The sequence below is a fragment of the Drosophila miranda genome, chromosome 4 (genome assembly GCF_003369915.1).
Source record: "Drosophila miranda strain MSH22 chromosome 4, D.miranda_PacBio2.1, whole genome shotgun sequence".
NCBI classification, from domain to species: Eukaryota; Metazoa; Arthropoda; class Insecta; order Diptera; family Drosophilidae; genus Drosophila; species Drosophila miranda.
This window is the reverse complement of record NC_046677.1, coordinates 23,274,448-23,297,766: the sequence shown is the minus strand read 5'-3', so window position 1 is coordinate 23,297,766 and position 23,319 is coordinate 23,274,448. Positions and strand designations below refer to the sequence as shown.

General features: G+C 44.7%; 5 protein-coding genes across 6 annotated transcripts in view; 2 read left to right on the top strand and 3 right to left on the bottom strand.

The window, feature by feature from the left end:
• Positions 1 to 3,890: 3,890 nt before the first annotated feature.
• Positions 3,891 to 6,382, bottom strand: LOC108163711 (N-acetylgalactosaminyltransferase 4). The gene is made up of 4 exons (XM_033393212.1): positions 5,738 to 6,382; positions 5,333 to 5,675; positions 4,845 to 5,273; positions 3,891 to 4,777 (listed from the first exon to the last, which is right to left on the bottom strand). Exons 1-4 carry the CDS (start codon positions 6,322 to 6,324, stop codon positions 4,121 to 4,123), a joined length of 2,016 nt encoding a protein of 671 aa, XP_033249103.1. The 5' UTR covers positions 6,325 to 6,382; the 3' UTR covers positions 3,891 to 4,120.
• A 228-nt stretch (positions 6,383 to 6,610) lies between these two features.
• On the bottom strand, positions 6,611 to 8,980 carry LOC108163712 (N-acetylgalactosaminyltransferase 4-like). Its single transcript, XM_017299158.2, has 4 exons — positions 8,370 to 8,980; positions 7,968 to 8,310; positions 7,448 to 7,909; positions 6,611 to 7,386 (listed from the first exon to the last, which is right to left on the bottom strand). The coding sequence occupies exons 1-4, from the start codon at positions 8,783 to 8,785 to the stop codon at positions 6,724 to 6,726; spliced, it is 1,884 nt and encodes a 627-aa protein (XP_017154647.1). The 5' UTR covers positions 8,786 to 8,980; the 3' UTR covers positions 6,611 to 6,723.
• A 773-nt stretch (positions 8,981 to 9,753) lies between these two features.
• Positions 9,754 to 12,477, top strand: LOC108163386 (ATP-dependent DNA helicase PIF1). The gene is made up of 2 exons (XM_017298641.2): positions 9,754 to 10,824; positions 10,892 to 12,477. The coding sequence occupies exons 1-2, from the start codon at positions 9,871 to 9,873 to the stop codon at positions 11,930 to 11,932; spliced, it is 1,995 nt and encodes a 664-aa protein (XP_017154130.1). The 5' UTR covers positions 9,754 to 9,870; the 3' UTR covers positions 11,933 to 12,477.
• A 186-nt stretch (positions 12,478 to 12,663) lies between these two features.
• LOC108163387 (NADH dehydrogenase [ubiquinone] 1 beta subcomplex subunit 10) lies at positions 12,664 to 13,854 on the bottom strand. Its single transcript, XM_017298642.2, has 4 exons — positions 13,756 to 13,854; positions 13,576 to 13,676; positions 13,111 to 13,386; positions 12,664 to 13,049 (listed from the first exon to the last, which is right to left on the bottom strand). Exons 2-4 carry the CDS (start codon positions 13,655 to 13,657, stop codon positions 12,934 to 12,936), a joined length of 474 nt encoding a protein of 157 aa, XP_017154131.1. The 5' UTR covers positions 13,658 to 13,676; positions 13,756 to 13,854; the 3' UTR covers positions 12,664 to 12,933.
• A 1,217-nt stretch (positions 13,855 to 15,071) lies between these two features.
• The window catches only part of LOC108163360 (putative mediator of RNA polymerase II transcription subunit 26), a 115,810-nt gene continuing 107,562 nt past the window's right edge, over positions 15,072 to 23,319 (top strand). For both annotated transcript variants that reach the window (XM_017298606.2, XM_017298605.2), the window contains exon 1: positions 15,072 to 16,970. In XM_017298606.2, coding sequence (XP_017154095.1) covers positions 15,918 to 16,970 — 1,053 coding nt within the window. In that variant the 5' untranslated portion in view covers positions 15,072 to 15,917. The remainder of the gene's footprint in view (positions 16,971 to 23,319) is intronic.

The window sequence follows — 23,319 nt, the reverse complement described above, 5'->3', positions numbered from 1 at the left end:
ACCGTCTTGGTACCCTGGGCAGAGGGTAGTACGATTTAGAGGAGAGACATTTGCCCATCAGGTAATGAAGCATCTCCAGATACATAATGTCGGAATGGTTACTTTTTGTCCTAGCTGTTTACAAGTAGGATTCGCCAGGGAATACTCTATAACTAAAGCTTTTGTTGGAACCATCTGCCGGAAAACATGCAGGAACAACCATTCAATAAGCAATTCTTTGTTGGAAAAAGTTGATTGTTTATCATTATAGCCAATGAAACTCGAAAAGCTTATGTTTTACTACGAATCACCTCTAACTTTGATCTGAAGCAACTTAATTAAGAAATAGATCTTTGGTTATATACATATGTATCTATTATGAGATGAAGATAATACATTTGTATTTCAACGAGTTCGCTTGATAAGAACCACGTATTTATCCTATAAGTCATAGCATATCAATGTACCTACGAGAGTATCTTAAGGTTCGGATCCCCAAAAGATAGTCTTCCTTTCTTGGTGTTGTTTTTGCTATCGTCTGCTGCACACCTTAGACGGTTCTGGCAAAAGCAAGATAGAGATAGTGATATAAAGACCGGTCGAGAGGCAGAGGGAGAGAGAGCGATAGATTGGGGGGGCCTGCTGCGGGGTTTCCTCCTCTCCGCCTTTTGCCTTGGGCTTTTGTTTATCTTTAGCCATTTTTTATTGTTTAATGCACGGCAATATTATTGGTAAACAAGCTAGTAAGAAATACTTAAATGAGCAAACAGCTTTCGAGATTCGATTCGTATCGAATCGATTCCACACTTCATGCATATGGGTTCCTAAAAACTCCGTTATCTGTCTATGAGCAGAACTGTTGCAGGGAAAGACCATGACTCAGATTTCATCAGCCATCCATAGGTGATGCCCCCCAAAGATGGTCTGTGGGTGATTCGTCAGAATTTCGGGAAGTGATATTTTGTTGCGTCTGTTTTGCAGTGCGCGGACTGGCCTCTGACAATCTATAACTAATTACCATAATGGCACGTTGCCGGGTCGATCGCTGACGTGTAGATCAGCATATCAATAAATTTAATTACTTCGTGGCACGAGCGGCGCTAGCACTACATATATGCGCGGGGGCGTTGGGGTTGTTGACAAAACTCGAACGAATGTTGGACGCATGTAAAATAGTGTCAAAAGAACGAATGCTTACGTAGGCGCCCACGATTCGACGTAATTCGAATTTTTGGCTAATGTCCATAGCCCATGGCCAGAGGGCAATGTAAAGGTGCCACGTGTATGGATCAAACCCACAATGTGGGACAATTGGCGCCCACATAGGATTCAAGGTCAGGACTAAAGCGTGCGAATATTTATGATCTCTCAAAAAATTCTGATGAAATTTGGAGAAAGACCTTGAATGGAAAAACACTGGGAAACACTGTGTGATCATTATTAGGTTGTGGTTTTTGTGGACATGCGGTCAAGTGGATGCTTTCTTTTTTTTGGGAATAGATAATGTATCTTACCCATAGGGAAAATTGTAGGTAGATAGTGATGGAGATCACCTGGAAAAATAGAATTATCGTTAAGAAGAATGGCGATAATATGTGTGCCTCTTTAGGGGTGTATATACATATATGCATCTTTCTACTCAAAGATGAAAGATACATTAGAGGAATATTGCATTATGGGAAACTCCTAGAAACACCTTTTGATGGCTATACTATGGGATACCTAATTCTGTAATTAGTTCACAAACAAGTGCCAAGTGCAGGCCATTTTCAGTGAGATTATATCATGACCTACATTCGTTAATTTCTGGCAATAGGCCCCCAGGTGGTGGGCGGCAATGAGGGAGGCCCCACATATCTATGTAAGCTAAGTGCTGAGTGACCCCCAAGGAACCTAACCGTAAACAACGTTACGCACATGGGAGCCAGAACTCACGGGAGTCTGATGGAATTGTAATGTGTCATCCCGCACGTAGTCCACAGCATAGAACCATAGCCCTACGTGCGGGTGCCGGTCTATGTTTCAAAAGAGAGCGAGAAATTCAGATACTAAAAGAGAATCAGAGAGGACGGCACAAGGTACTCTGCTCTCCCATTAGGGTCTTATCAACCCTCCTAATGGACTAATGACAACCGGTTCTTGGTTTTGATTTCGCTTTCGATTTCAGTAGTACGTTGCGCAGGTACTACAAGAGAGAGATTCCTAGAGAGATGTACCCACAGAGAGAGAGAGGCGTTAGATGGTAGGAAGTTTTCCTATTGCGTTGCAGCCAAGTGAAAATGCGTCTTTGATGAAATTTTTGTCGGCTGGGTCTTGGTCGAAGAGGTGCGGACCGGTATACCGGCCAAACATCGAAAATTTTGTATTGTTGTTTACGTCTATGGGGGATTATTCTCGGGGTGGAAAATGCTGATGAAATTGCACCATGCGGTTACGTGGGACAATCGGATCTCGGATCTATTTCTAAACGAGTCAAAGATAGTTGTGAATGAGAGACGAGACCCGAAATTAATTCAATGCGAAGACCAAGAAAAACGAAACCGAATAAAAATATCATCAGCCTCCGAAAAGGCCAGTTGCTGCAGGACGGAAGTGTGGATACTCTATAAAAGTATTTGAAGACCAGAGAAGGAAATCATATTACATATATGTATGTATTACATACAATATGAATAAAGGATATAAAGGCGCACCCTCGGAGTATTTTCCATATTTTTCGTAATTTTGAAATGCGAATTTTTTCCAAAGATAGCATCTTATGCTTATGAAGCTTATGTTTTGCCGTATAAAATCTATCAAAAGTTCGCCAACAAAAATTCTACATTATCTATGTAATTATATTCTTTAAGTCTCCATCCATCAAGCACTTGTATTAGCCCATAAGCTCTTGATAAGAAAGTGTATACGCATTTTTATACAAACAACAACAAGCATCACATCACATCCCCCAATTCCGTTGACGTCGATGACCTACATTCTGTGAAATACTCGAATACACATGAAGACGCCTCCGCCGACGACACTATCGAGCCGTTGGCCAAAAAAAGCAAATCATTCATTCGACTTTGTTTATGCAAAATATGAAAAATACACACAGGAGGGAGGGAATAATACACCAAAACAGAACAATAATCGTCCATTAAGTCTATAAATTAGCATGTGCCCCGAGCACATGGTCTGCTGTCGAGAGATAAGGGTGCAGTGCAAATCCATAGACTGCAGCGATAAGGGTAAACCAACAGAAGATCGGTTCGAGACTGCTTGACGCTAAGTCATTGCCAGTTGCCATTTAGGGAGGTGGTTCATCCTTGTACTCTCGGAATCGAATCGTATCGCGTAATTTGCGTCTTACATTACCTCAGCTGAAAAACACCCGATTCCTGGTTGCTGCTGGGATCTTCCATTGGGCGGGGGGATCCATCACCCTCCCCCCTTCTAATCGACCTTTCTTCACTCCCAAAAAAAAAAAAGAAAAGTTCAATAGCCTGTGATAAGGTTTCGAATAGAGACACAGACAGAGAAATGTGGATTGGCGCACTTGTGAATGGCGAACTCAGCCATAGCTGCTAAGCCACACTGTAAAAGAGAGACAGACAGACCAAGAGGCTGTTGATGCGAAACAACGACTGTATGATATAGTGTTGGGTAGTAGAATGAACAACAGATTTAATCTTTTAAAGCCATTACCTTCCATATGATATATTCATTCGAAATCCTATCGATTCCCACTACGAAAAGTATAAGAAATCAGGAATATGCCTCGCTCCTTTTGCAAGGGTATCCAACAAATGTATACCGCTAATAAAATTATCATTTCCGATCAGATGGGAAGATCTCTCCATTCAGATCTTTCACTTTCCGCTGCCATATATCAATAATGCATGGGCTAAAGAGTTGGCAACCGAATAAAATAATGGAAAAATGGAATTTATTTAACAGACTGGAGACGAGGAAACCTTCGCAACGATCAATGAACTAGACTTCTCGTGCACGAGTTCCACGAACTTGTAAGTGATCTTTGCATATACGTATACGTACTATACCATACGTGCCTGTGACAATATGGTAGGTACATACATATGTCTGAAAGTGTGGGATGGGTCTGGTCTGTGGTCTGATATGGTCTGGTATGGTCTGTTCGTTACACTCCTTCGAAGAACTTGTCCAGCAGTTGGTTGTTTACATAGCCGATCTCCCATTTCTGACGATCGTTCGCGGGATCGCACTCATTGGTGTACACCGAACCAATGCCATTTTCTACGATACCCTCCATGCAGCGTTTGCCGTTTGGGGCATGAACCAGCCACTTATGCGCACGATCGTAGTGCCAGAATTGATTGCCTCCTTGATTATGACAGCTCCAAATCCAGACAGTGGCATTTGCATGCAGATCCTGGACATCCAGACAATTGGAGGCCCCATTGTGTCGAAGTTCGCGATCGGGTGTGAGAAGCCAAAATTGATTGAACTGCGGATGGGTGCGATTCTCTGCACAGCTGTACAGCCCCACGGCATTGTGGGCGCCCAAATTCATGGTGTCCAAGCAGTGTGTAGCAAAGGCCACGTTTTGAAAGGCCCCCGAGGCGTAGTTGGGCGGCTCCACGGGCGGGAACTTCTTGAGGAAGTCCGGGGCCACCTCTTTTAGGTACCAGTCGAAGGATTTGCACTGGAGTCGCTCGCGAATTGCCCGTTGACGGGTGAGGTCACCAGCATCGATGTTGTTATAGGTCTGCGGATCCCTAGTGTAGACATATTCCTTGTACTCATCCATCCAGACCTCGGCCACACGTTTGTGGTTCTAAAGATAAGAGGGAGATATCTGTATCTGTATCTTTAAGATATTCGATTGAAAAGGAAAGACTTACCCTCCCCACAAAATTGTAGTTCCTTGGATTTGGTCTTGGGTCCATGGGACCGCGGAATATGTGAGCCACTCGAGAGCAGGGAACGTCTAGCAACATGCCGCCACACATCCAGATCTTGAAGCTCAGTTCGTACTGCTCCCCGCCCCAGATGTCCAGCTCATCATCGTAGCCGCCCAGATCCCAGAAGAAATCGGTTCTGATGGCAAACAGGCCACCCATCATTACAGGATTGCGAAAGGGCTGTGACTTATCCACACTGTCCTCGGGGAGGACGGGCAGCTGTTTGTAAAAGAAGCGCCAATCGAAGCCACCGCGGGATCCCTCCTGATAGCCCCCATTGTAGGCAAAGTTGCTGTGATCGATTATGTCGACAATGGGACATGTAGAGATCTTGGGGTTGATGGCAATGGGCTCGAGCAATGGAGGAAGCTGCAAAACAAGTGGAAAACTTTAGATATTGCAGGAACGATTCAGGGGTGGAAACCTACCCAGTTGTAGTTGACTTCAATGTGAGAGTCGAAGAAGACCAAGACCTCTCCGGTGGCCACCTTGGCCCCTTCTATGCGTGCTCCAATCAGACCCTTTCGCTCGACATTCCTTACCACCGTCACGACATGGGGAAAGTGCAGGGAGACGTAGTCATCCAGCTGCTGCTTTAGTGTGTCCCAGTCACTGCCATCATCCACAAGGACAATTTGCTTCAGCAGCTCCACTGGAGTGCGATTTATGACGCTGTAGATGGATCGCAGCAGGGCACTAAAGTGCTCGTTGTAAAAGATAAAGATCACGCTGATGTTCGGCAGCTTAGACAGGTACTTCCGGGTCTTGCATCTGTGAAGAGGAGGCGGGAGTATATTGTCATCTAGACGGAGCTATAGAGTTATAGTGCTTACTGCTCCAATCGCACATCCGGCACGGATCGATTGACGGAAATCATATCAGAAAGAAGGCCATTGAATCCATTCTTCCTGTACATCTGCTGTTCCAACTCCTTCTCATCGGGATTCTCGATCTCCGCGGGCAGACCATGCTCTCCGAGACCCGATCGCAACTTGTCCGCTTCCATGGCCGCATAGTCGTGCCAGTCCCGTCGCTCACCCTCCACATCGGGCAGTCTAAAGCCTGTGGGCTGGGGTTTCTCCCCGGGCGGTGGCTCCCTGGCCAGGCTGCGATCCTGGAAGGGCGGACGTGCAGCTCGACGCGTGGGTTGAAGGTTGTTCGCCCGGTAGACGGGAGTGATGGGATCCCCATTGGGATCGAGATTCTCCTCCGACTCACTGCCGCCGGGACTGTCGGGACCCCTACGTTTCTCCACAATCATCGTGGTGACCAGCGAGATGGCGGCAACCGAGAGCAGCCAGAACACCACTTTGCGCACGAGGCGCTTCACATAGCGCTTCTTCATAGCCATCGATGCAACGACGTCGTGCAGGTGTAAGTCTTTTTTGGAGACTGCTGTCTTGATCGCGCCCCGTGCCATCCCATACACGTCGTGCTACCTGGCAGTGCGTGGCAAAGCGTGGGTACATTAGTGTAATTACCAGTGCCAGGTCGACATTGGAAGTGCAGATATCGCGATAAGACGAAAGCAAATTCGATTTTGGTGAACAGCAACATGCTTCTTCACTATCAATCAGTATTAATTTCGAATGGCCTGCTGTCAGAGAGGGTCGCTGCCTGGGTGACGTGCAGGGCGTTTCACTCACCTGAAGTCGAGAATAAAAACAAAACAAAAACGGAAACGAAAAAAAATGAATTGGAGTTCAAATTAGATAAGCGCGTGTCATGGTGTCGCCATCTGGTGTCAATAAGTAGGTGTCGATAGGCAGTTTATTAATGTTATCATTTTTGAATTTTAAGCTGGATAGCCAAACCTTCGTTACATCTCACTGGTACTATTAAGACGAAACTTGGCACTCAAATACAGATTAGTCCAACCGATTACCCAACGCTGGCTCGGGCTCTCCGGATAGCAGTGATTTACGCGAACGACAGCCTTTTGTCCATCCACAAAGGCCTCCAGGCAGCGATTCAAGCTGCTGCTCTGCTGAATCCACTTTCTGGTAATACTGTAACTCCAAATCTGATTGTCCCCCTTAGTGCAGCGGTTCAGCCACACAGTGGCGTTTGGCGCCGTGCCACGCACCTGCAGGCAGTTCAAATCAATCCCGGAAACGATCTCTAGATCATTTGTCAGCCTCCAGAACTGTGTCGGCGGTGGATGGGTAAGATTTGCACTACACTGTCCCAGGCCCACGGGCTTTCTGAAGCCCTCGGTCAAGGCGTCGATACACAAGCCGGGATAAGCCACATTCTGGATTGCCCCCGACCCGTAGCCACGTGGTTCCACCAGCGGAAATCGCTTCAGGAAATCGGGTGCCACTTGATGCATATACCAATCAAAACTATTACACTCGAGACTCTCGCGAATTTTCTTCTGACGTGTCACATTCCCGGCATTAATGTGGTACTTGTAGGGATCTCGCAAGTACAAATAGTGCTTGTACCCATCCATCCAGACCTCGGCCACACGCTTGTAGTTCTACAGACATTAAGGAGATCAAGGCTATTGTTGATTTCAGAGAAAGATGTGGAACTCCTACCCGCGTCAATGTATCGTACTCTCCTTTGGTAGACTCTAAGAGTTCACCTTTTTGCCAAGTTTGGTCCAGGGCGTCCTTGGGGGGTATGACTATGTGCCCCACTCGGGAGCAGGGAACCTGCAGAAGCATGCCACCGCACATCCAGATCTTGAAGCTCATCTCGTACTGCTCGCCACCCGATGCGTCCAGCCCCTCATCGTAGCCGCCCAGCTCCAAGAAGTACTTTCTGTCGATGGCAAAGACTGTGCCCTGCATCACGGGATTGCGATAAGGCTGTGACTCGCCTTTGATGTCCTCCTGCAGGACAGGCAGCTTATTGAAGTTGAAGTGCCAGTCGAAGCCACCGCGCCACAGCCACGGATCGCTCCATTTAAAAGAAAAGTCCGTATTATCGATTTCATCCAGAATAGGACTGGTGACGATCTTGTAATGCAGTGTCATGGGTTCCAGCAAGGGAGGCAGCTGAAAGAAGGGGGTGCACATTATAAATTCTGGCAGGAGGGTTCGCATCAGAGCATACCCAATTGTAGATGACCTCAATGGAGGCGTCACAGAAGACCATAACGGTTCCGTTGGCCGACTTGACTCCCGCCACGCGTGCTGCAGGCACGCCAGTCCGCTTTTTTTGTCTTATAATGGATACTTTCGATCCAAAGTGCTCGTTAACGTATTTGTCCAGCTGTTCTTGTAGTTCCTGAGCGGTGCTACCGTCATCTACGAGTATAACTTCATGCAGCAGTTCGTGTGGAGTGCGATTGATGATGCTATGGATGGCCCGTAGCAGGACACTCAAGTGCGTATTGTGGAATACCATGATGACGGATACATTGGGCAATTTGACCAAGTACTTGCGGGACTTGCACCTGTCGTGGATTGTTAGTATCCTAGCCCTTCGAATGATAACTGATCTGTTGCTACTTACCTCAACGGTCGCGTGTCCGCGATCGTACGATTCACGGATATCTTATCGGAGAGCAAAGAATTTAAGCCCTTTTTTATGCTCATCGCAATCATTTCTTCGTACTCTTTGGTATCTTCGATGGCGATGCGCAACCCTTGCTCGCCCATGCCAGTTTTTAAACTATCCGCTTGCATGACCGCCCGATCGTGCCAGTCCTTCCGCGGGCCCCCCTGCAAGGGTAAGTCGAACCACACCTTGAGTTCATCCAGGACCATTTGGCCCACCATAATGTTTTCGGTGTTTTCGGTGTCCGCCACGGTTGTGTCGAAACTCTGTGTGTGTATGCTCTTGCCCAACAGGATGGTGGAGATCAGCGAGACAGTTATGATGGCTAGCAGCAATGCCACCATTTTTTTCAAATCCAGATTGACCTTCATGCTGCTGCTCTCTGTTGTCTGTTTGTGGTACTATAGACGCGAGAGCAACCGCGAATTTCGAATTGTAGATATTAATACGATATATACGAATATCTAGGGAAAATGATTATTTTACTTTTGCGAACGCACACGTTTTTGGTTTTGCATAAGCTCTGAATTTTGAGTATTATGTAAAATGTCTTAGCCTACTTTCTTTTCTTTTTATTATCCTACTGTATGGAAGGATCTACGGAATCTATTATAGCACAATTCATATCCATGTCACTCATTCGTCAGTATATTTACGGTTTATTTTTTAAATGAGACCGTATATTTTGGTATTTATTTGAATCGGGTAGAATCTGTAATAACCGGGTCACAACAATGAGTCCCATTCCATGCACACATACCCTGGGGGAAATGGATGTTATATAGTTGTGAATAAGTTTGTCATCCCAGGCAAAAAACATTTATTTTCAATATATTTTAATATTATTCAATATTATTTAATATTATTATTCTTGCAGAGACTAAGAATAGGTATCAGGATCGAGATATATATACAAAACACTCATCATATACATGAATATGTCTAAAAAATGTCAATTTGAGAAAAGGTCTTTATAAGTTACGTTTTATCTTCATATCAATATATATACTTTCATATAAAATTAACAAAATAGGGTATACAAAGGCCTATACTACGGCTTACACGCAATATAGCAACTTTTTTTTTTGTTGAACTTTTTCGCTTAAACCTTTTTTTACAATAAATACAATAAAAGCAAGGACTAAAAACTAGCCAATCTTGAAGAAAATTTATTCATCGATGGCCTAAAATGATGTGGGCAGAACTAAGGGTTTTAGTTAGCCAGCATTATTCAACGGAAGATCAAAAACTAGGAATATGTAAAATAGAACTCGAACTCGTCAGTATATTCACGGTATTTTTTTTAAATGAGACCGCTATCACAGTGCTATCCGCGGTCACACTGATCACTATTTTTTTTCTGCCGACGCCGCATGGACTGCGATTTTGTTTTTTTGTTTGTTCTTTAAAATCATTTTTTAAGGAAAATTGTGACTCGAGTTGGCTTGCACGCAGCATGGACCTAAACGATGCTGTTCTTACCTGTGCGGTCAACATACAGTGGACCAATGCAGTGGGGATTACGGGCCGCAAGCTGGCTTATAAGACGGCTACCATGCGCTTGGTCCGCAACGATATCCGGGAGCTGTTTGTGGAGGTGACGCCCGAGAAACTGAAGCCCCTGAAGTTCAAGCTGAAGGATTTGATGGTCCACAAGAAGTTCATGGCCGAGGGCAAGGCCACGTTCAATTTCAAGGCGGAGAACTGCGCCCTCTACCTGTCCAATGCCCCGCCCGGCACGCTGATGTTCTTCCTACGCACAATTTTCATTAAAATGAATGGCGACGGTGGCCAGCCGGACGACGCCTCGATGCAGAAGAAGCTGAGGGAGCACCTGCTCTCGGGCAAGCCGAGCAGCTTTGAAGACGTGTCGCCCGTGACCACCGCGGAGATGATTTTGGCGCGCAAAAAGGCGGGACTTGTGCCCAAAGGAACAACCACCACACCCTCGCCGCAGGGCGCCAAGAAGCGGCGCTTCGACGAGCTAAAGGATCAGGATCGAGAGAAAGGCACCGGGCCGGCGGCCAAGAAACTATATCAATCCTCGCCTCTGGCCGGCACAGACGAATCACTACGCCTCAACGAGGAGCAGATGGAAGTGCTTCGTGCTTGCACCACTGGAAAAAATGTCTTCTTCACGGGCTCCGCCGGCACCGGCAAGAGTTTCCTCTTGCGTAGGATTATCTCTGCCCTTCCCCCCGATGGAACTATAGCCACAGCATCCACGGGTGTGGCTGCGTGCCTCATCGGTGGCACGACGCTGCATGCCTTTGCGGGTATTGGTGGCGGAGATGCCACCATGCAGCGGTGCCTGGAGCTGGCCTCTCGTCCGGTCAGCGCTCAGACGTGGCGGAAGTGCAAGCGACTGATCATCGATGAGATCTCCATGGTGGATGGACAGTTCTTTGAGGTATGTGGCATCGCAATCCACTAAATGACTTCCTTAATTGGAATCTCTTCTGTTTTTTTGCTTGCAGAAAATCGAGGCAGTGGCCCGGCATATTCGTCGCAATGACCGTCCCTTTGGAGGCATTCAGCTGATCCTTTGCGGCGACTTCTTGCAACTGCCGCCCGTGATTCGAGGCGATTTTGGTGCGGCGCCCAACGCCACGCCCCAGCAGCGCTTCTGCTTTCAGTCCAGTGCCTGGGAGACCTGCATTCAATGCGTGTACGAGCTGAAGCAGGTGCATCGTCAGTCGGATCCGGAATTCGTCAAGATCCTGAATCATCTGCGCATTGGTCATGTGAATGAATCGATAACCACGCGACTGGCGGCCACATCCAGGCAGAAGATCGAAGGCAATGGCATCTTGGCCACGCAGCTCTGCTCCCACACGAATGACGCCAATTCCATCAATGAATCGAAGCTGGAGAACCTGCAAGGCGACAAGGTACTCTTCCGCTCAGACGACTCTGATGCGGGCATGACCAAACAGCTTGATCAGCAGATCCAGGCCCCATCCCAGCTCTATCTCAAGGTGAATGCCCAGGTGATGCTGCTCAAGAATATTAACATATCCAATGGACTGGTCAACGGTGCACGTGGCGTGGTAGTGCGAATGGAAAAAGATCTCCCGGTGGTGCGGTTCAAGAACAATCAGGAGTACGTCTGCAAGCACGAAAAGTGGATCATCAAGACGGCCACCGGTGGTGTGATCACCCGTCGTCAGGTGCCACTGAAGCTCGCCTGGGCCTTCTCCATTCACAAGAGCCAGGGCCTCACCCTCGACTGCGTGGAGATGTCGCTCTCGAAGGTCTTTGAAGCGGGTCAGGCATATGTGGCCCTGTCCCGAGCCAAGTCCCTGCAATCCGTACGCATCCTAGATTTCGATGCGAAGCAGGTGTGGGCCAATCCCCAAGTGTTGCAGTTTTACAAGGGCTTCCGGCGACGCCTTATGGACACCACAATGATACCACTGGGACCCAAGAATAAGGACAAGCGGCCAGGCGATGCCAACAGTGCTTTGGCCAAGATCAAAAAGAGCCTGATGAACAAACCATTGGTTTCTATTAGCTGAATGGGAGGATGGCACTCGACTTTTAGATGAATTTAATTAGGATTTGTACAACCTAAAGACTGCTTCTCTTTTGGAGGCTCATCCACAAATATTTTTAGCACATTTAAGAAAAACTTTCGATGGCAATTTTATCACCCGAACTACGGATTAAGACGAACAAACTAGTATTAAGCCACAAGCTGACATTAAAATCTACAGCATTTAATCAACTAAACAACCTGAGAGGAACCTATAATGATTTTATGAAGAGATTACTCCTAGCAGAACCTTAAAGAATGACTTCTCGTGTGGTTATCGAAGAAATAACTCAAATTAGACCTCTTTTAACTAAGGCAGAGTAGGATCAAAGATTAAAGAGCTCATAGAAAACGCATGTGAATCGAAAAGAACAAGACTACAATTTGCTGTGGCATGCACAGGGGTAAACAGCCGAAAAGAATCTTTAACGAAGAGAATGAGAGATTAAAATTACAAATTACAAATAAAGGCACTCCTGGACAATCAATGGCCCAACATTTCAGGATGAGCGGCCTTTGAAACTTTAATAACGCTTGGCCACAAAAACCTTTTGCCTCTGCTATACATACATTCCTAGAAACTATAAGAATTATGCAACCTGCGATCGAGTTAGAGCTACATTTACGATTTGCACAGTGCTTTAAATGTGTAACTATTCCATTAGGCATACAGTTTTAACAAATCCAGAGAACAAATTAAGAGAAAAAGAACAATCATCGACCTGTTAAGACCAGAGAAACCTTTTAGAATAACTCTCTTTCAAGGATCTACAGAATCTTCGTATAATACAGAAACTATCTGAACAAATGAGACATTTTAACCTAAACTAAGGACGAAACCAAGCCAGAGGCCTCTTTGGGTATTCCATTTCAGGGTGTGTGTATTTTGTAATCGCGGAAAATTGAACTAACAAAAACCTCAGTTCCGTCTCGGCAGGCAGGAGTTGGAGCAGGAGGATGATAAAAGGAAACTCAATGAGCGGCCTACTCTTCGCCCTTCATGCCGCTGCCTACTGGGCCGTGGCGACGCTCCCAGATCAAACGATGCTTCTGCTTCATGTAGGCCGTCTTGGCATTGGCATAGCCACCCAAGTCACCATCTAAAAGAAGGGAGATTCAATAAGTTAGGTGTGCAACAGAGGCCCAGGTAATCGCACTCACATTTGATGAACCAGTTCTCGGTTGCCTTCTCGTACTGCTCGAGGATGGGCTTGCACTTGATGATGTGATCGGGAGCCTCGTACAGTGTGCAATCCTCGAATCGCTGCCGCAATATATTCACAATCTCGTTCTCCACCATGCGATCCCGGCGGAACTGCTGGTCCGCCTCGAATCGGCAGACGGCATCGTCCGTATAGCACTGATCGATGGTCGGCACGCGTTGGAAGCGCTGGTGGTACCAGTTGTACTTCTCCTGGTTCGGTTCCACAATGGTTTCTGCAAAAAATCCGAGGTTTTAGAGCCGTGTAAACAAAAACATTGGCCTACCGCGTTTGAGGTTATGTCATTATGTAATGGAAAAGTGTTTTTCCAAGTTTTGCAGTTGTAGGCGCTATTTTGGGTAGCATAGCTCCCTCAGGGGACTCATAAGATGGCAATTCAGTGTCCCCAAGTTCCGGGACTTACCACGGAACCATGTAATGGGTCCATCGATGACATTCGACACCGACTGGGCGAAGCTGGCCATCGGGCTGCGCGGCTCCGGCATTTTCTAGCTTCTGATACTTCTGCAAGGGCGGGAAGAGCTTATTAGATTGTCAGTTATCCTTTATAGGTGCTTTGCTTTATTAAAATTGCTTTAAAAACCTTATTTTTACTTAAAATATTCCAAATTTCGGTTCAAGTGTGACCGTCAGAAATATACCAAAATATACCGTCTCATTTTCAAAGTATACCGTAAATATACTGAAAAACCGGAGTATGGAGGTTTGTATACCCTGTTCCGTTAATTTAATAAGTATTTGATTTGTTTCTTGTGTATATAACCTGATACTTGCAAAATATCGTTGAAATAAATTTCAAACTGAAACTGACCAGTTTCTGCATTAATTAAAGCCTGGGATGACAAAAATTTCCGCAATTCTATAATATCCTTTTCCCTAGAGTATGCAGAATGCTTCGGGACCTTAAAAACGAATGCTGCTACCGATTCATACCCGATTCAATGAGAGCGAAAATGAGAGCATTAAACGGTTTGAAGAGATCAGTTCGGCCATCGATACTATCGACTGGACGCAAGTGGTGCGCGCCAAATAGAAAAGTTTGAAAATGAATGAGCGAAAAGGAGTCAAATGCAATCAATTGGAATAAATGATGCACTTAAGTACGATTCGAGAGAAAAATTAATTAATTAATTAAATTAAAACAAAATAAAATGAATGAGCTGTTTGGCGGCTATTTAAACTCTCGAACTAAATGTAAGCTAGTAGCTCGTTAACTTTGAGCTGCTTTGGTTCCACAGCAGCCACTTTAACAGGTTCATAGCAATTAGCTTGAAAGTTCTTATCATATCAGAGCATGGTAGAAATACAGAAGGTAGTGGAAACTTTTTTGAGTTATTTGCATCGATACTTTACGATGTATTTTAACAGCAGACATTTTAGGTGCCTTAACAGCATGAGTCTGGATTTTCTTAGAGGCCCTAAGAACATGAGCTCAGCAACATTTTTCCCAAGTGATCTCGAAAAAAGGTATGGACAACTGGGAAAACGGATCCAGAAACATTTCAAAGACCATATGCACCACATCTGACAGTGTTTGATCAATAATATGGTATGAAGTCTTGTAAGCAGTCCAGGTAGGTACGGAATTGGGGTTGCATTTTACCTTGCATGCGCTCAATTTTCTGGGCCGCTTTGGCTGCTGTCCATACCTTCTTTTTCCCTCAGCCACACGCGATTGTTGCCCAGCAACATCTTTAGGCGCCAGCAACATTTGAAGGCGGGTGTATTTGAAAAATACTATAGGATTTAAGATTTAAAATGTTATTCAATTATCCCAAAAAGGTGTCCATATTAATATATTTGCAAAAAAATTATAACCTTCATCAAAAAATATACACAATATTCGACATATCAACATATATTCAGAATTGAGATACTCAGAGACGCAGATACGCAGATACTCAGATACTTTTTCGGCTTCGTTTGGTTCGGACGTGTAGCGGGCGCTCGTTCGTTTCTCTGTGTGTGTGAGGGTTCGTGCGTATCTGTATGTGAGCGCAATGGCAAAGCAAATGTAAAAAGCTCGCACGTGCGGACGCCTGCGAAAAGAGAGGAAAGAAATTGAAGTAAAGCAAAGCAAAGCCAAAACAACAAAGCGGGGCGCCGCATGCAAAATAAATATTTAATAACGAGAAATGCAAAAATAAGCTGCAACAAAGCGGGAGAAAAGCAAAAGGAAAAGCAAAACCAAAAGGTTTATAAATAGTGCACAAAAACAAGGCGGCAAACGGAAATTTCGGCGGCACAATAAGAATTTGTCGCCGTCGTCGCCGCCGTCTGGGGTCACGTCACCGCCGCATCCCCCCGCGTTCGCGCGAGTGTGTGTCTGTCTGCCGACTGTGCCCGTGTGTGTGTCCGTGTGTGCAAAAATATAAAATTTAATAATAATAATAATTAAGAAATTGCGCCGAAAATTTAATTTACCGCAAAATATCCCAAAATAAGAGAAATTACCCAAAGGGGTAGAAATATTTGCGCGCCCGCCCCTGCACGAAAAAAGCGGACATACGTTTTTCCCGCCTTTCGAAATGCCGTCGGCAAAATGATGAATGCAAAAGAGTTGCAAATAAGTGAAATAAATCCCAAAACCAATCAACAAATGTGCCAAATTGTTAACAAAAAATAATTCAAGTTTAAAGAGAGAGTGTGCGCAAAAATGTGGTCCCACTGAGGCCGCCCAGCCCCACAATCCCACGTGAAGAGATCAGATCAGATCCGATCCGATCCCCCTTAACGATCCAGAACATGACCGAATACGTGACGCCGAATATCAGCAGCGTGCTGAAGAAATACCAGACGAGTGCCACAAAGAGTCTCCAAGGACCCGGCCATGCCCTTGCCGTGGCAGCAGCAGCTGCGGTAGCAGCAGCAGGGGTCGGCGGCTGTCCTTCCCTGGAGGTGGCCTCCACCAATGGAGGTGGAATCCGCAGCGAGAGTCCAACCTGCGGTGGCAAGGTTCAGCAGTCGCCTTCACCCGGAATTCCAATCATCAAAAAGGAGATACTCAGCTCCCCGGAGCCGCACGAGTTGCAGCACCACCATCGGGAGGTAGCATCGCCTCAGATCTATGCCACGCCTGCCACTCCGCCGAGAGAGCTCTCGCAACCGATCCTCTCTGTGGCTGATGCGGGCTGTGGGGAGCTGTACGAGACCCGGCTGGAGGGCAAGACCATTGGCTGCTTCTCGGTAGGCGGAGAGATGCGACTGTGCCTGCCGCAGTTCCTCAACAATGTCCTGAACGACTTCTCGCTGGAGCAGATCAATCGGATCTTCGATGAACTGGGGATCTACTGCTCCCAGTGCACCCCTGATCAGCTCGTGGAGTTCAAGGCCGCCGCGATTCTGCCCTCCGATGTGAAGGCCAGCGGATTGATAACGCGCACCGATGCGGAGCGTCTCTGTGCCGCATTGCTGCATCGTTCCGATCGCAACAGCTACATCCCCATCGAGAACCTGCCCAAGGGCGCCCTCAGCTTCCACGTGTACCACAAATGTTTTGGCAAATGCGAGGGGATCTGCACACCGGAGATGTACTCCTACCAGAAGCCCACGTGCATCAAGTGCCTCGAGTGCGACGGATGGTTCTCGCCCCAGAAGTTTGTGGGGCATGTGCATCGGAAGTTCGAGAACCAGACCTGCCACTGGGGCTTCGATTCCCGCAACTGGCACGACTACCTTCACGTGGCGCTCGACGTGGAGAATCGCGAAAAGTACCAGATAATCCTCGATCAGCTCAAGGAAGTGGAACTCAAGGAAATGCACAAGGCGCAACTCGAAATGGATCACAAGAAACGAAAGGTACGATTTTGTAATTTTTTTTTTGCGGTAATAATTTTGGAAAAGGGTTAACATCCCTAAGCTAAGAAATGGAATTTCCCTATAAAGTAAACGGCATGGGGAAAATTATTTTGTATACATAAAAAAGAATTAAATTTAGGGTTTATTGTGGGATTCCTGAATGAGTTTTATACGAAGAATTCGTGAAGATTATCGAACGTGGAATCTTCCCATTAACAATATTAAGGGAAATACATTAATTCCTCTTATTTCCAATGCTTGCAATGGTATTTAATAATCGAAATGTTGAAAATTCGCTCTAGAAAGAAATTCCAATCTACTACATATATATTTTTGTGAATCAGATCGAATCTCTTCCTCAGGGAAAACATTCGATTATTGTGGAATCCAATAAATCAAAAATTTCCCTAAATAAGAAGAGGGACATATGTACATATGTATGTATGTTCTGGAATTTCCCAAATGTCGCATTTATCACGAATATCACATATTTTATTTAGTCTAAGTATCATCTCTGTCTTACTCGCTCTCTTGCACTAGTTGTCCCTCCCCTGCACAATTTCTGCAACAAAAATGCGTATGAGAATGTCCCACCCCAAAACCAATCCCACTCCACTCCCATTTACCATCTGAATCTCACTCTCAATCGCAATCGGAAACGCAAAAGCAGCAGCAACAACAATACTCGTTAGGCCAGAGACAGGCGCCGTCAAAAGTCGCTTCACACCTTCGGCTACCGATTGCAGCCGCAGCAGCAGCGCAGCGCCCACTGTGGCGTGGCCCCATATTTGGCATCGCGGCTTCTGTCCCTGTTGTTGCTGCTGTCTCTGCTTCTGCCTCTGCCTCTGTTGACAGCGATTGATACTTCTTTGCCATTCCTCCATTCGCATTCGCATTCACAATTCTCATTCAATTCGATCTTTTTTAACGACATTTCGTTGACGCCCGCCCGTTAAAAGCTCATAAAATGTATAATACAACAAGTAAAAGCGGCTTTGGCGATATTTTGCCTATGGGCTGTACATATGTACTTATATAGAGTAGTAAATGCTTTAATTGGTATTCAAAGAGGGTGGAACAACACTCGTCTCTTGTATTAAATCGTTCATCCGGTATTCCTGCTCGGCTCTCATATTCTTTCTGGCCAACTTCTTGCGTAATTCGTTAAACGCCTCTCCCTAAAGGGTATCAGAAATGCTCACTCAGAGCAGCGGGGCAACATTTTAGAATTTATTATAAATTTATATAAAACGTATAATAATTATTATTTTAATGCAGCTGCATTTTATAGCGCACTCTCTCTCTGTCTCTCTCTCCCCCACTCTTGTTAAACAATTTTTTGCTGCTTTTTTTTGGTAGGCCAATGATGGGGTTTTTTTTACCAGTTTTTTTGTCGTTCTTTTTTGGTTGAATTATTTATTTAAACTACTTAATTTTCTGCTTAAACAGCGCTCGCAAAATATTTCCATACAAAAAACAATAAATAATACAATTTCTGAAATTCTTTTACTGTTTTTTTGTTGCTGCTGCGTGCGCTGCCAAAGCGTCTGCCGGCAGTGGCAGTGGCGTTGGCGACCGTGGCGGCCCGGCCAAAAATCGACGACGACAAGTTGTCTCTGCCGACGTCTGTTTGCTGCTGCAGCAGCGCAGTCAGCGACGACAATTGGAGCTTATTTTTAGCTTTTCGCTCAATTTATTGCCTGCCCTGCAGTGTGCACCCCTCCCTCCCCTCCTACGGCCCTGCAGGCTATGTTTTTGAAGCCTTTCGATTTTTTCCGTATTTTGTGTTCATGTGTGTGTGTGTGTGTTTGTTGGAAATCCGCTTCAAAAGCTTTAATGTTAAAAAAGAATGAAGGGACAGGAGCCTTAGGGTATCGAAGCTTTAGATACCCTCTAACGAGTCATTGGTCCTTTGAGAGCGTAGTAAAGAGAATAATTTATTGTTATATCAATGTTTATGTAGTTTTATTGTTCTCGATTCCTTGACTTATATTCACGAATGTTTCACGCAAATATGGGACTGCTATCAGGGTCGTAAATACTCCTCATCAATAAAGGGGTACCAAAAATATTCAGCAAATAATAATAATGAGCCAAAGCGAGAGGAGGCGATACGGTGATGTATAGTAGGGTCTGTTGCGGGGAGCGGCGGCACAGCACAGAAACAAAAATAAATCGCAAACCGGTTGCCAACATTGTCTGCCGTCTGCTGCTGCTGCTGGTGCTGGTGCTGCTGTACTTTGGCGGGGACTCTGACTGGGGTCTGGGGTCTGGGCCCTGCCTTGTCTTGTTATGGGATGTAGTATTTCTGTCTGGCGCTGCGACTCTGGGACGCGGCGTCCCAAAGTCCACTCCATTGCCATTCCATCCATACCCCCTCCCCATCATACCTGAAAGGTGGATGGGAGAGTAGGGGAATCGTCTCAAAGTCGTTGCGCAGTCGCAGTCGCAGAAAAGAAAAAAACAAAACAAAACAAACGTCTTGCGGCATTTTTGTTGCGCAAAAGAAGAAAACAACAAGAAGGGGAATTATAGAAGGATGAGGATGGTGGAAGGGGTAGAGCGAACAAACATATATTATATAAAGCAGAAGAAACAACAAAATATAGTCATAACGAGATAAAGAGAGGGAAAGGCAGATTGATCTATGGGTGGGAGAGTCCCGGAATTAATGGGGCTCTCAATTAGTATCGATCGACGGGAATGAAACGAAAAGCACGCCAAACCCTTTTTGATGCCCTTTAGAGAACTGCCATGGGGTATGACATATACTGCTTACCTCAACAACTATGTAAAGACAAGGGTATCTTTTAGTCGTAGCCTAAAGAACTGCTAGCAGAACAAAAATTTTTGAGAGAGCCAAAGATATCGGGAGTGGATCAGAGAGGGACTGAAAAAGAGCGTCGCACGGGCACTGCATGCAAAAACAAAAATGCCAATGAACGTGATAGACGACGACTTTGACGTTGGCGCTGGCGTTGACTTTTGCGCTGCATTGAGCTGCGCTGGCGCCAGCTGCTTGCAGGCTGCTGCTGCTGCTCGAAATGTGCCAAAGAGGAGACAAAAACAAGAAGCAGAAGGAGAGGGAGAGCTAAAGGTAAAGGCAAAGGTAAAAATAAAAAAAGACAAATGAGCAAATGAATTTCTGCTGCTCCATTCATTGCTGCCCTTGGCAGAGCGCGTGACTAATAAGATCGCCAGCTGCGCTGCTCACTTTCGCTGCTTTCCCCTCTTCCACTGACTCGTGGCACTCCCTCCCCCTCGCCTGTCCGTCCCCTCTCTCTCGGGGGATCTATCACTTACATAATCTGCCTAAAAATGGACTTTGTCACTCTATTTCCAGAATTCAAGTCGCAAAATTTTGGAATTTCATGTTTTTAAATTTCAGTTTTTTCGTTTCTTTTTTTTTGTTTTTGGTGTAGCTTTGTTTTGGCAACAACAGGTTTTTATTTTGTGTTTTGATTGGATCTGTTATGGGTATACTCTTGATAAAGTGGGTATTGGGGATTATTAATGGATTATCTTTAAATATATAATTATGGTTTATCCCCTAAGTCCCAATCTTTAATCTTTAATTGCTATCTAAATTTTTAGGGAAACAAAATTTTATGAAATTTCATTCGAATTTGATAATTTTGAGAATTTGTCCAATCCCCTCCCCCTAAATCTAAAGAGTATCTAAACTTCGTAACTTTTTCATGATATTTTAAACGCTTTGATTTTTTGGTCTCTCGACTCGGTTATCGCTCATATAAATTTCCAAATTTATGCTAATCTCTTTCAATATACTTTGGCCACTAGCGTTTTGTGGCTGGTGCTGGTGCTGCTGCTGCCATTCATCGTGTTTTTCTGGTTCGAAACCATTCGGACAGCACGTTTCTGCCGCGCTCAGATCTCTCTCCGATTGACTCCGATAGAGAGCTCTCCTGCTAGTAAAAAGTATTATTCTAAAATTTTCGGCTGCTTATCAACCAATTTGTGGCTCTCGGCTGATAAGCTTTCCGCTCAGTTGGCCACGTTTTGGGGTTTGCAAAAAGACAAAAAAAGCAGCCGAAAAATCAGCCCAAAAATCGAGTCAGAGTTATATGCTGAATTTAGCTCTGTTTCGGTTTTTCGGGCTTTCGTTTTTTTCTAATCTGTAGAACGATTAAAGAAACAGTTCAGAATTGATAAGAGAAGCCATTGTTCATGTGGGGGATTGTAATATTTTATGATCTCTCATACAGCACCATGTGGGGGGTTTGGAATTCTTCTATAAAATATGGGAAATTATTAACCTAATTTAATGGTTAATTTCGAATTATGAATGGAATTTCGACTCTAGACAGATCTCTCTATCTGGTCTCTTAGGTCATCTGCTAATTGATGTTTCATGATTAATTAGCTGAGAAAAATGGAAATATCTGGAATCAATTAGACAAGAGGACATGGCACGGTCTCTAATATTGTTATACGGTTACGTATACGCATTATTTTCAAAAGAAAGGAACGAAATAAATCTGTCGGGACAATATTTTTCACGGTCTCTATATTGAATTCCTGTTTGTATAGAATATAGAGTATATTTTTCCTTTTTCAATCTCTATATATTGCTACATTGTTTGCTATATATTTTATTTTGCTCCATGTATTCAAATTTATCTAGATTTATATTCTTATGGGGTTACTCCACTGCAATTTGCATATCCCTTATAGGGTTCTTAACCCCAGAGATGATCTTTAGTAATGGGATCTTAAATCAGCAGAAAATAAAAGAATCTTTAACCCTGATGGATATGTGTTATCTTTCCGCCTATCCAGGCAATATATTAACCCTCTAAGGAAGGGGGCTGCTTTTTTCCAGTCTGTCGGACCCCCTCGACATTACTTGATCTACTACTCCTTTAGCTGCTGCTACCTCATACTTCTCCCTTCATCTAGTTCTGCTTATCCTACTCCTTCTCTTCTCTCCCCCTCAAACTTCTCTTGTTTTTCTGTCAGTTGCCGATTTGATAAGCGCGATAAGCAAAAGAGCGATCTCATTCCAGTGGGCCTGCCATCCGTCTCTTCTAAATCACCCTCCTTCCATCTCTCTCTCTCTCTCTCTCTCTCTCTTTCTGTGTCTCGCTCTCTCCCTCACTCTTTCGATTGGCCTGTGGGCAAGTCTCGAGACCGATCTGTAGCCCCCCCTCCCATCCGCCTGCCCCTCGTGTCCCACCCAACATGTCATGTGATGTCCATCCCGTTCTTTCTTTCTTTGCTGCATCTCCTCTTTTTTTTATTATTATTAGCAAAAAAAAAACTTAAGACACACGACAAGACACAAGGCAAAAAGGCGGTGGGAGGAGAACCAGGGGGCTAAAAAAAAAAATAGATTCTGTTTTTTTTGCGGAAGGTGCGGCCTCGACGAGAGATCTAGAGAGAAGAGGCCTCAAAGGGGGAAAGGGGATATTGCGAAAAGGTGTAGAGAGGGTGTGTGTGTGTGTGCTCTTGTCTACAATGTTTTTGTGTTTTTGCATACGCCGTACATTCGCGTAGATGCGCGGCGGCGCCTCTTCCTTCTTGTAGTTTGTTTGCCCTCTCTCTCTCTCTCTATGGTTTTTGTAGTATAGTAAGTGTTGTAGACGTTGTTGTAATTGTTGTAGAGATTGTTTTAGCTGTTGTTGTTACCGTAAGACAGGTGTGTGCCATCGTCGTCTGCCTTCCTTCCTCTAAAGTCTCTTCCTCTCTTGTTTTGTTTTTTTCTATAGCCAACATTATTTTTTTTTATGGTTTGTGTCTATCCGCAGATCTTACATCTAAATAGGCTGGTTCTTTGCTGCTTTTGGGTCTGCTGCTGCTGCTGTTTCCCCCCCAACCTTTTGCTCTCTTTCTTTGCGCGAAAAAAACCCACCTGATCTTCAATCTGCGTCGCGAGGAATCCCTCTTCCATCTTTCATTAAGCAAATTTTGAACAACCATTCTCATGTTTTTTCAAAAATAAAGTGCCAGTTATTTAGTTTTGATCTTTAGCTTGGTTTTTGTTGTCTAATCGAATGATTTGAGCAATCAATATGCATATTGATTTTTGTTTGAGTGCAAAGATCAGAAATCCCTGAAAATACTCGTATTTAAATAGCTACAAAACGTGTTTAAACAATTTATACATTTTGTTGGAGAGCTAATAAGAGAAAGATCTATACAGCAACATAAGAGAGAGAATGAGCGTATAGTATAGTGTGAGAAGAAAGAGAGGAGAATATCATGGATAAATAGGTGAAAATTATTATGTAAATGTTTTTGTTTATGCTTCAATTATAGTACGCGTTACATACTTTTTACTGTAATACCCTAAAAACAACAAAAATGCTGATTGGGTTTATTAGAACTT

Excerpts from the sequence above, each read along its gene's own strand:
- LOC108163387 (XM_017298642.2), bottom strand. The coding sequence starts at position 13,657 with ATGCCGGAGCCGCGCAGCCCGATGGCCAGCTTCGCCCAGTCGGTGTCG. Across the intron at positions 13,387-13,575 it reads ACCCATTACATGGTTCCGTG|AAACCATTGTGGAACCGAAC; the intron begins GTAAGTCCCGGA and ends GATTTTTTGCAG. Across the intron at positions 13,050-13,110 it reads CGAGAACTGGTTCATCAAAT|ATGGTGACTTGGGTGGCTAT; the intron begins GTGAGTGCGATT and ends CCCTTCTTTTAG.
- LOC108163386 (XM_017298641.2), top strand. The coding sequence starts at position 9,871 with ATGGACCTAAACGATGCTGTTCTTACCTGTGCGGTCAACATACAGTGG. Across the intron at positions 10,825-10,891 it reads TGGATGGACAGTTCTTTGAG|AAAATCGAGGCAGTGGCCCG; the intron begins GTATGTGGCATC and ends TTTTGCTTGCAG.
- LOC108163712 (XM_017299158.2), bottom strand. The coding sequence starts at position 8,785 with ATGAAGGTCAATCTGGATTTGAAAAAAATGGTGGCATTGCTGCTAGCC. Across the intron at positions 7,910-7,967 it reads TTGAGGTCATCTACAATTGG|CTGCCTCCCTTGCTGGAACC; the intron begins GTATGCTCTGAT and ends CCCTTCTTTCAG. Across the intron at positions 7,387-7,447 it reads AGTACGATACATTGACGCGG|AACTACAAGCGTGTGGCCGA; the intron begins GTAGGAGTTCCA and ends TAATGTCTGTAG.
- LOC108163711 (XM_033393212.1), bottom strand. The coding sequence starts at position 6,324 with ATGGCACGGGGCGCGATCAAGACAGCAGTCTCCAAAAAAGACTTACAC. Across the intron at positions 5,676-5,737 it reads CCGGATGTGCGATTGGAGCA|ATGCAAGACCCGGAAGTACC; the intron begins GTAAGCACTATA and ends TCCTCTTCACAG. Across the intron at positions 4,778-4,844 it reads ACTACAATTTTGTGGGGAGG|AACCACAAACGTGTGGCCGA; the intron begins GTAAGTCTTTCC and ends TCTTATCTTTAG.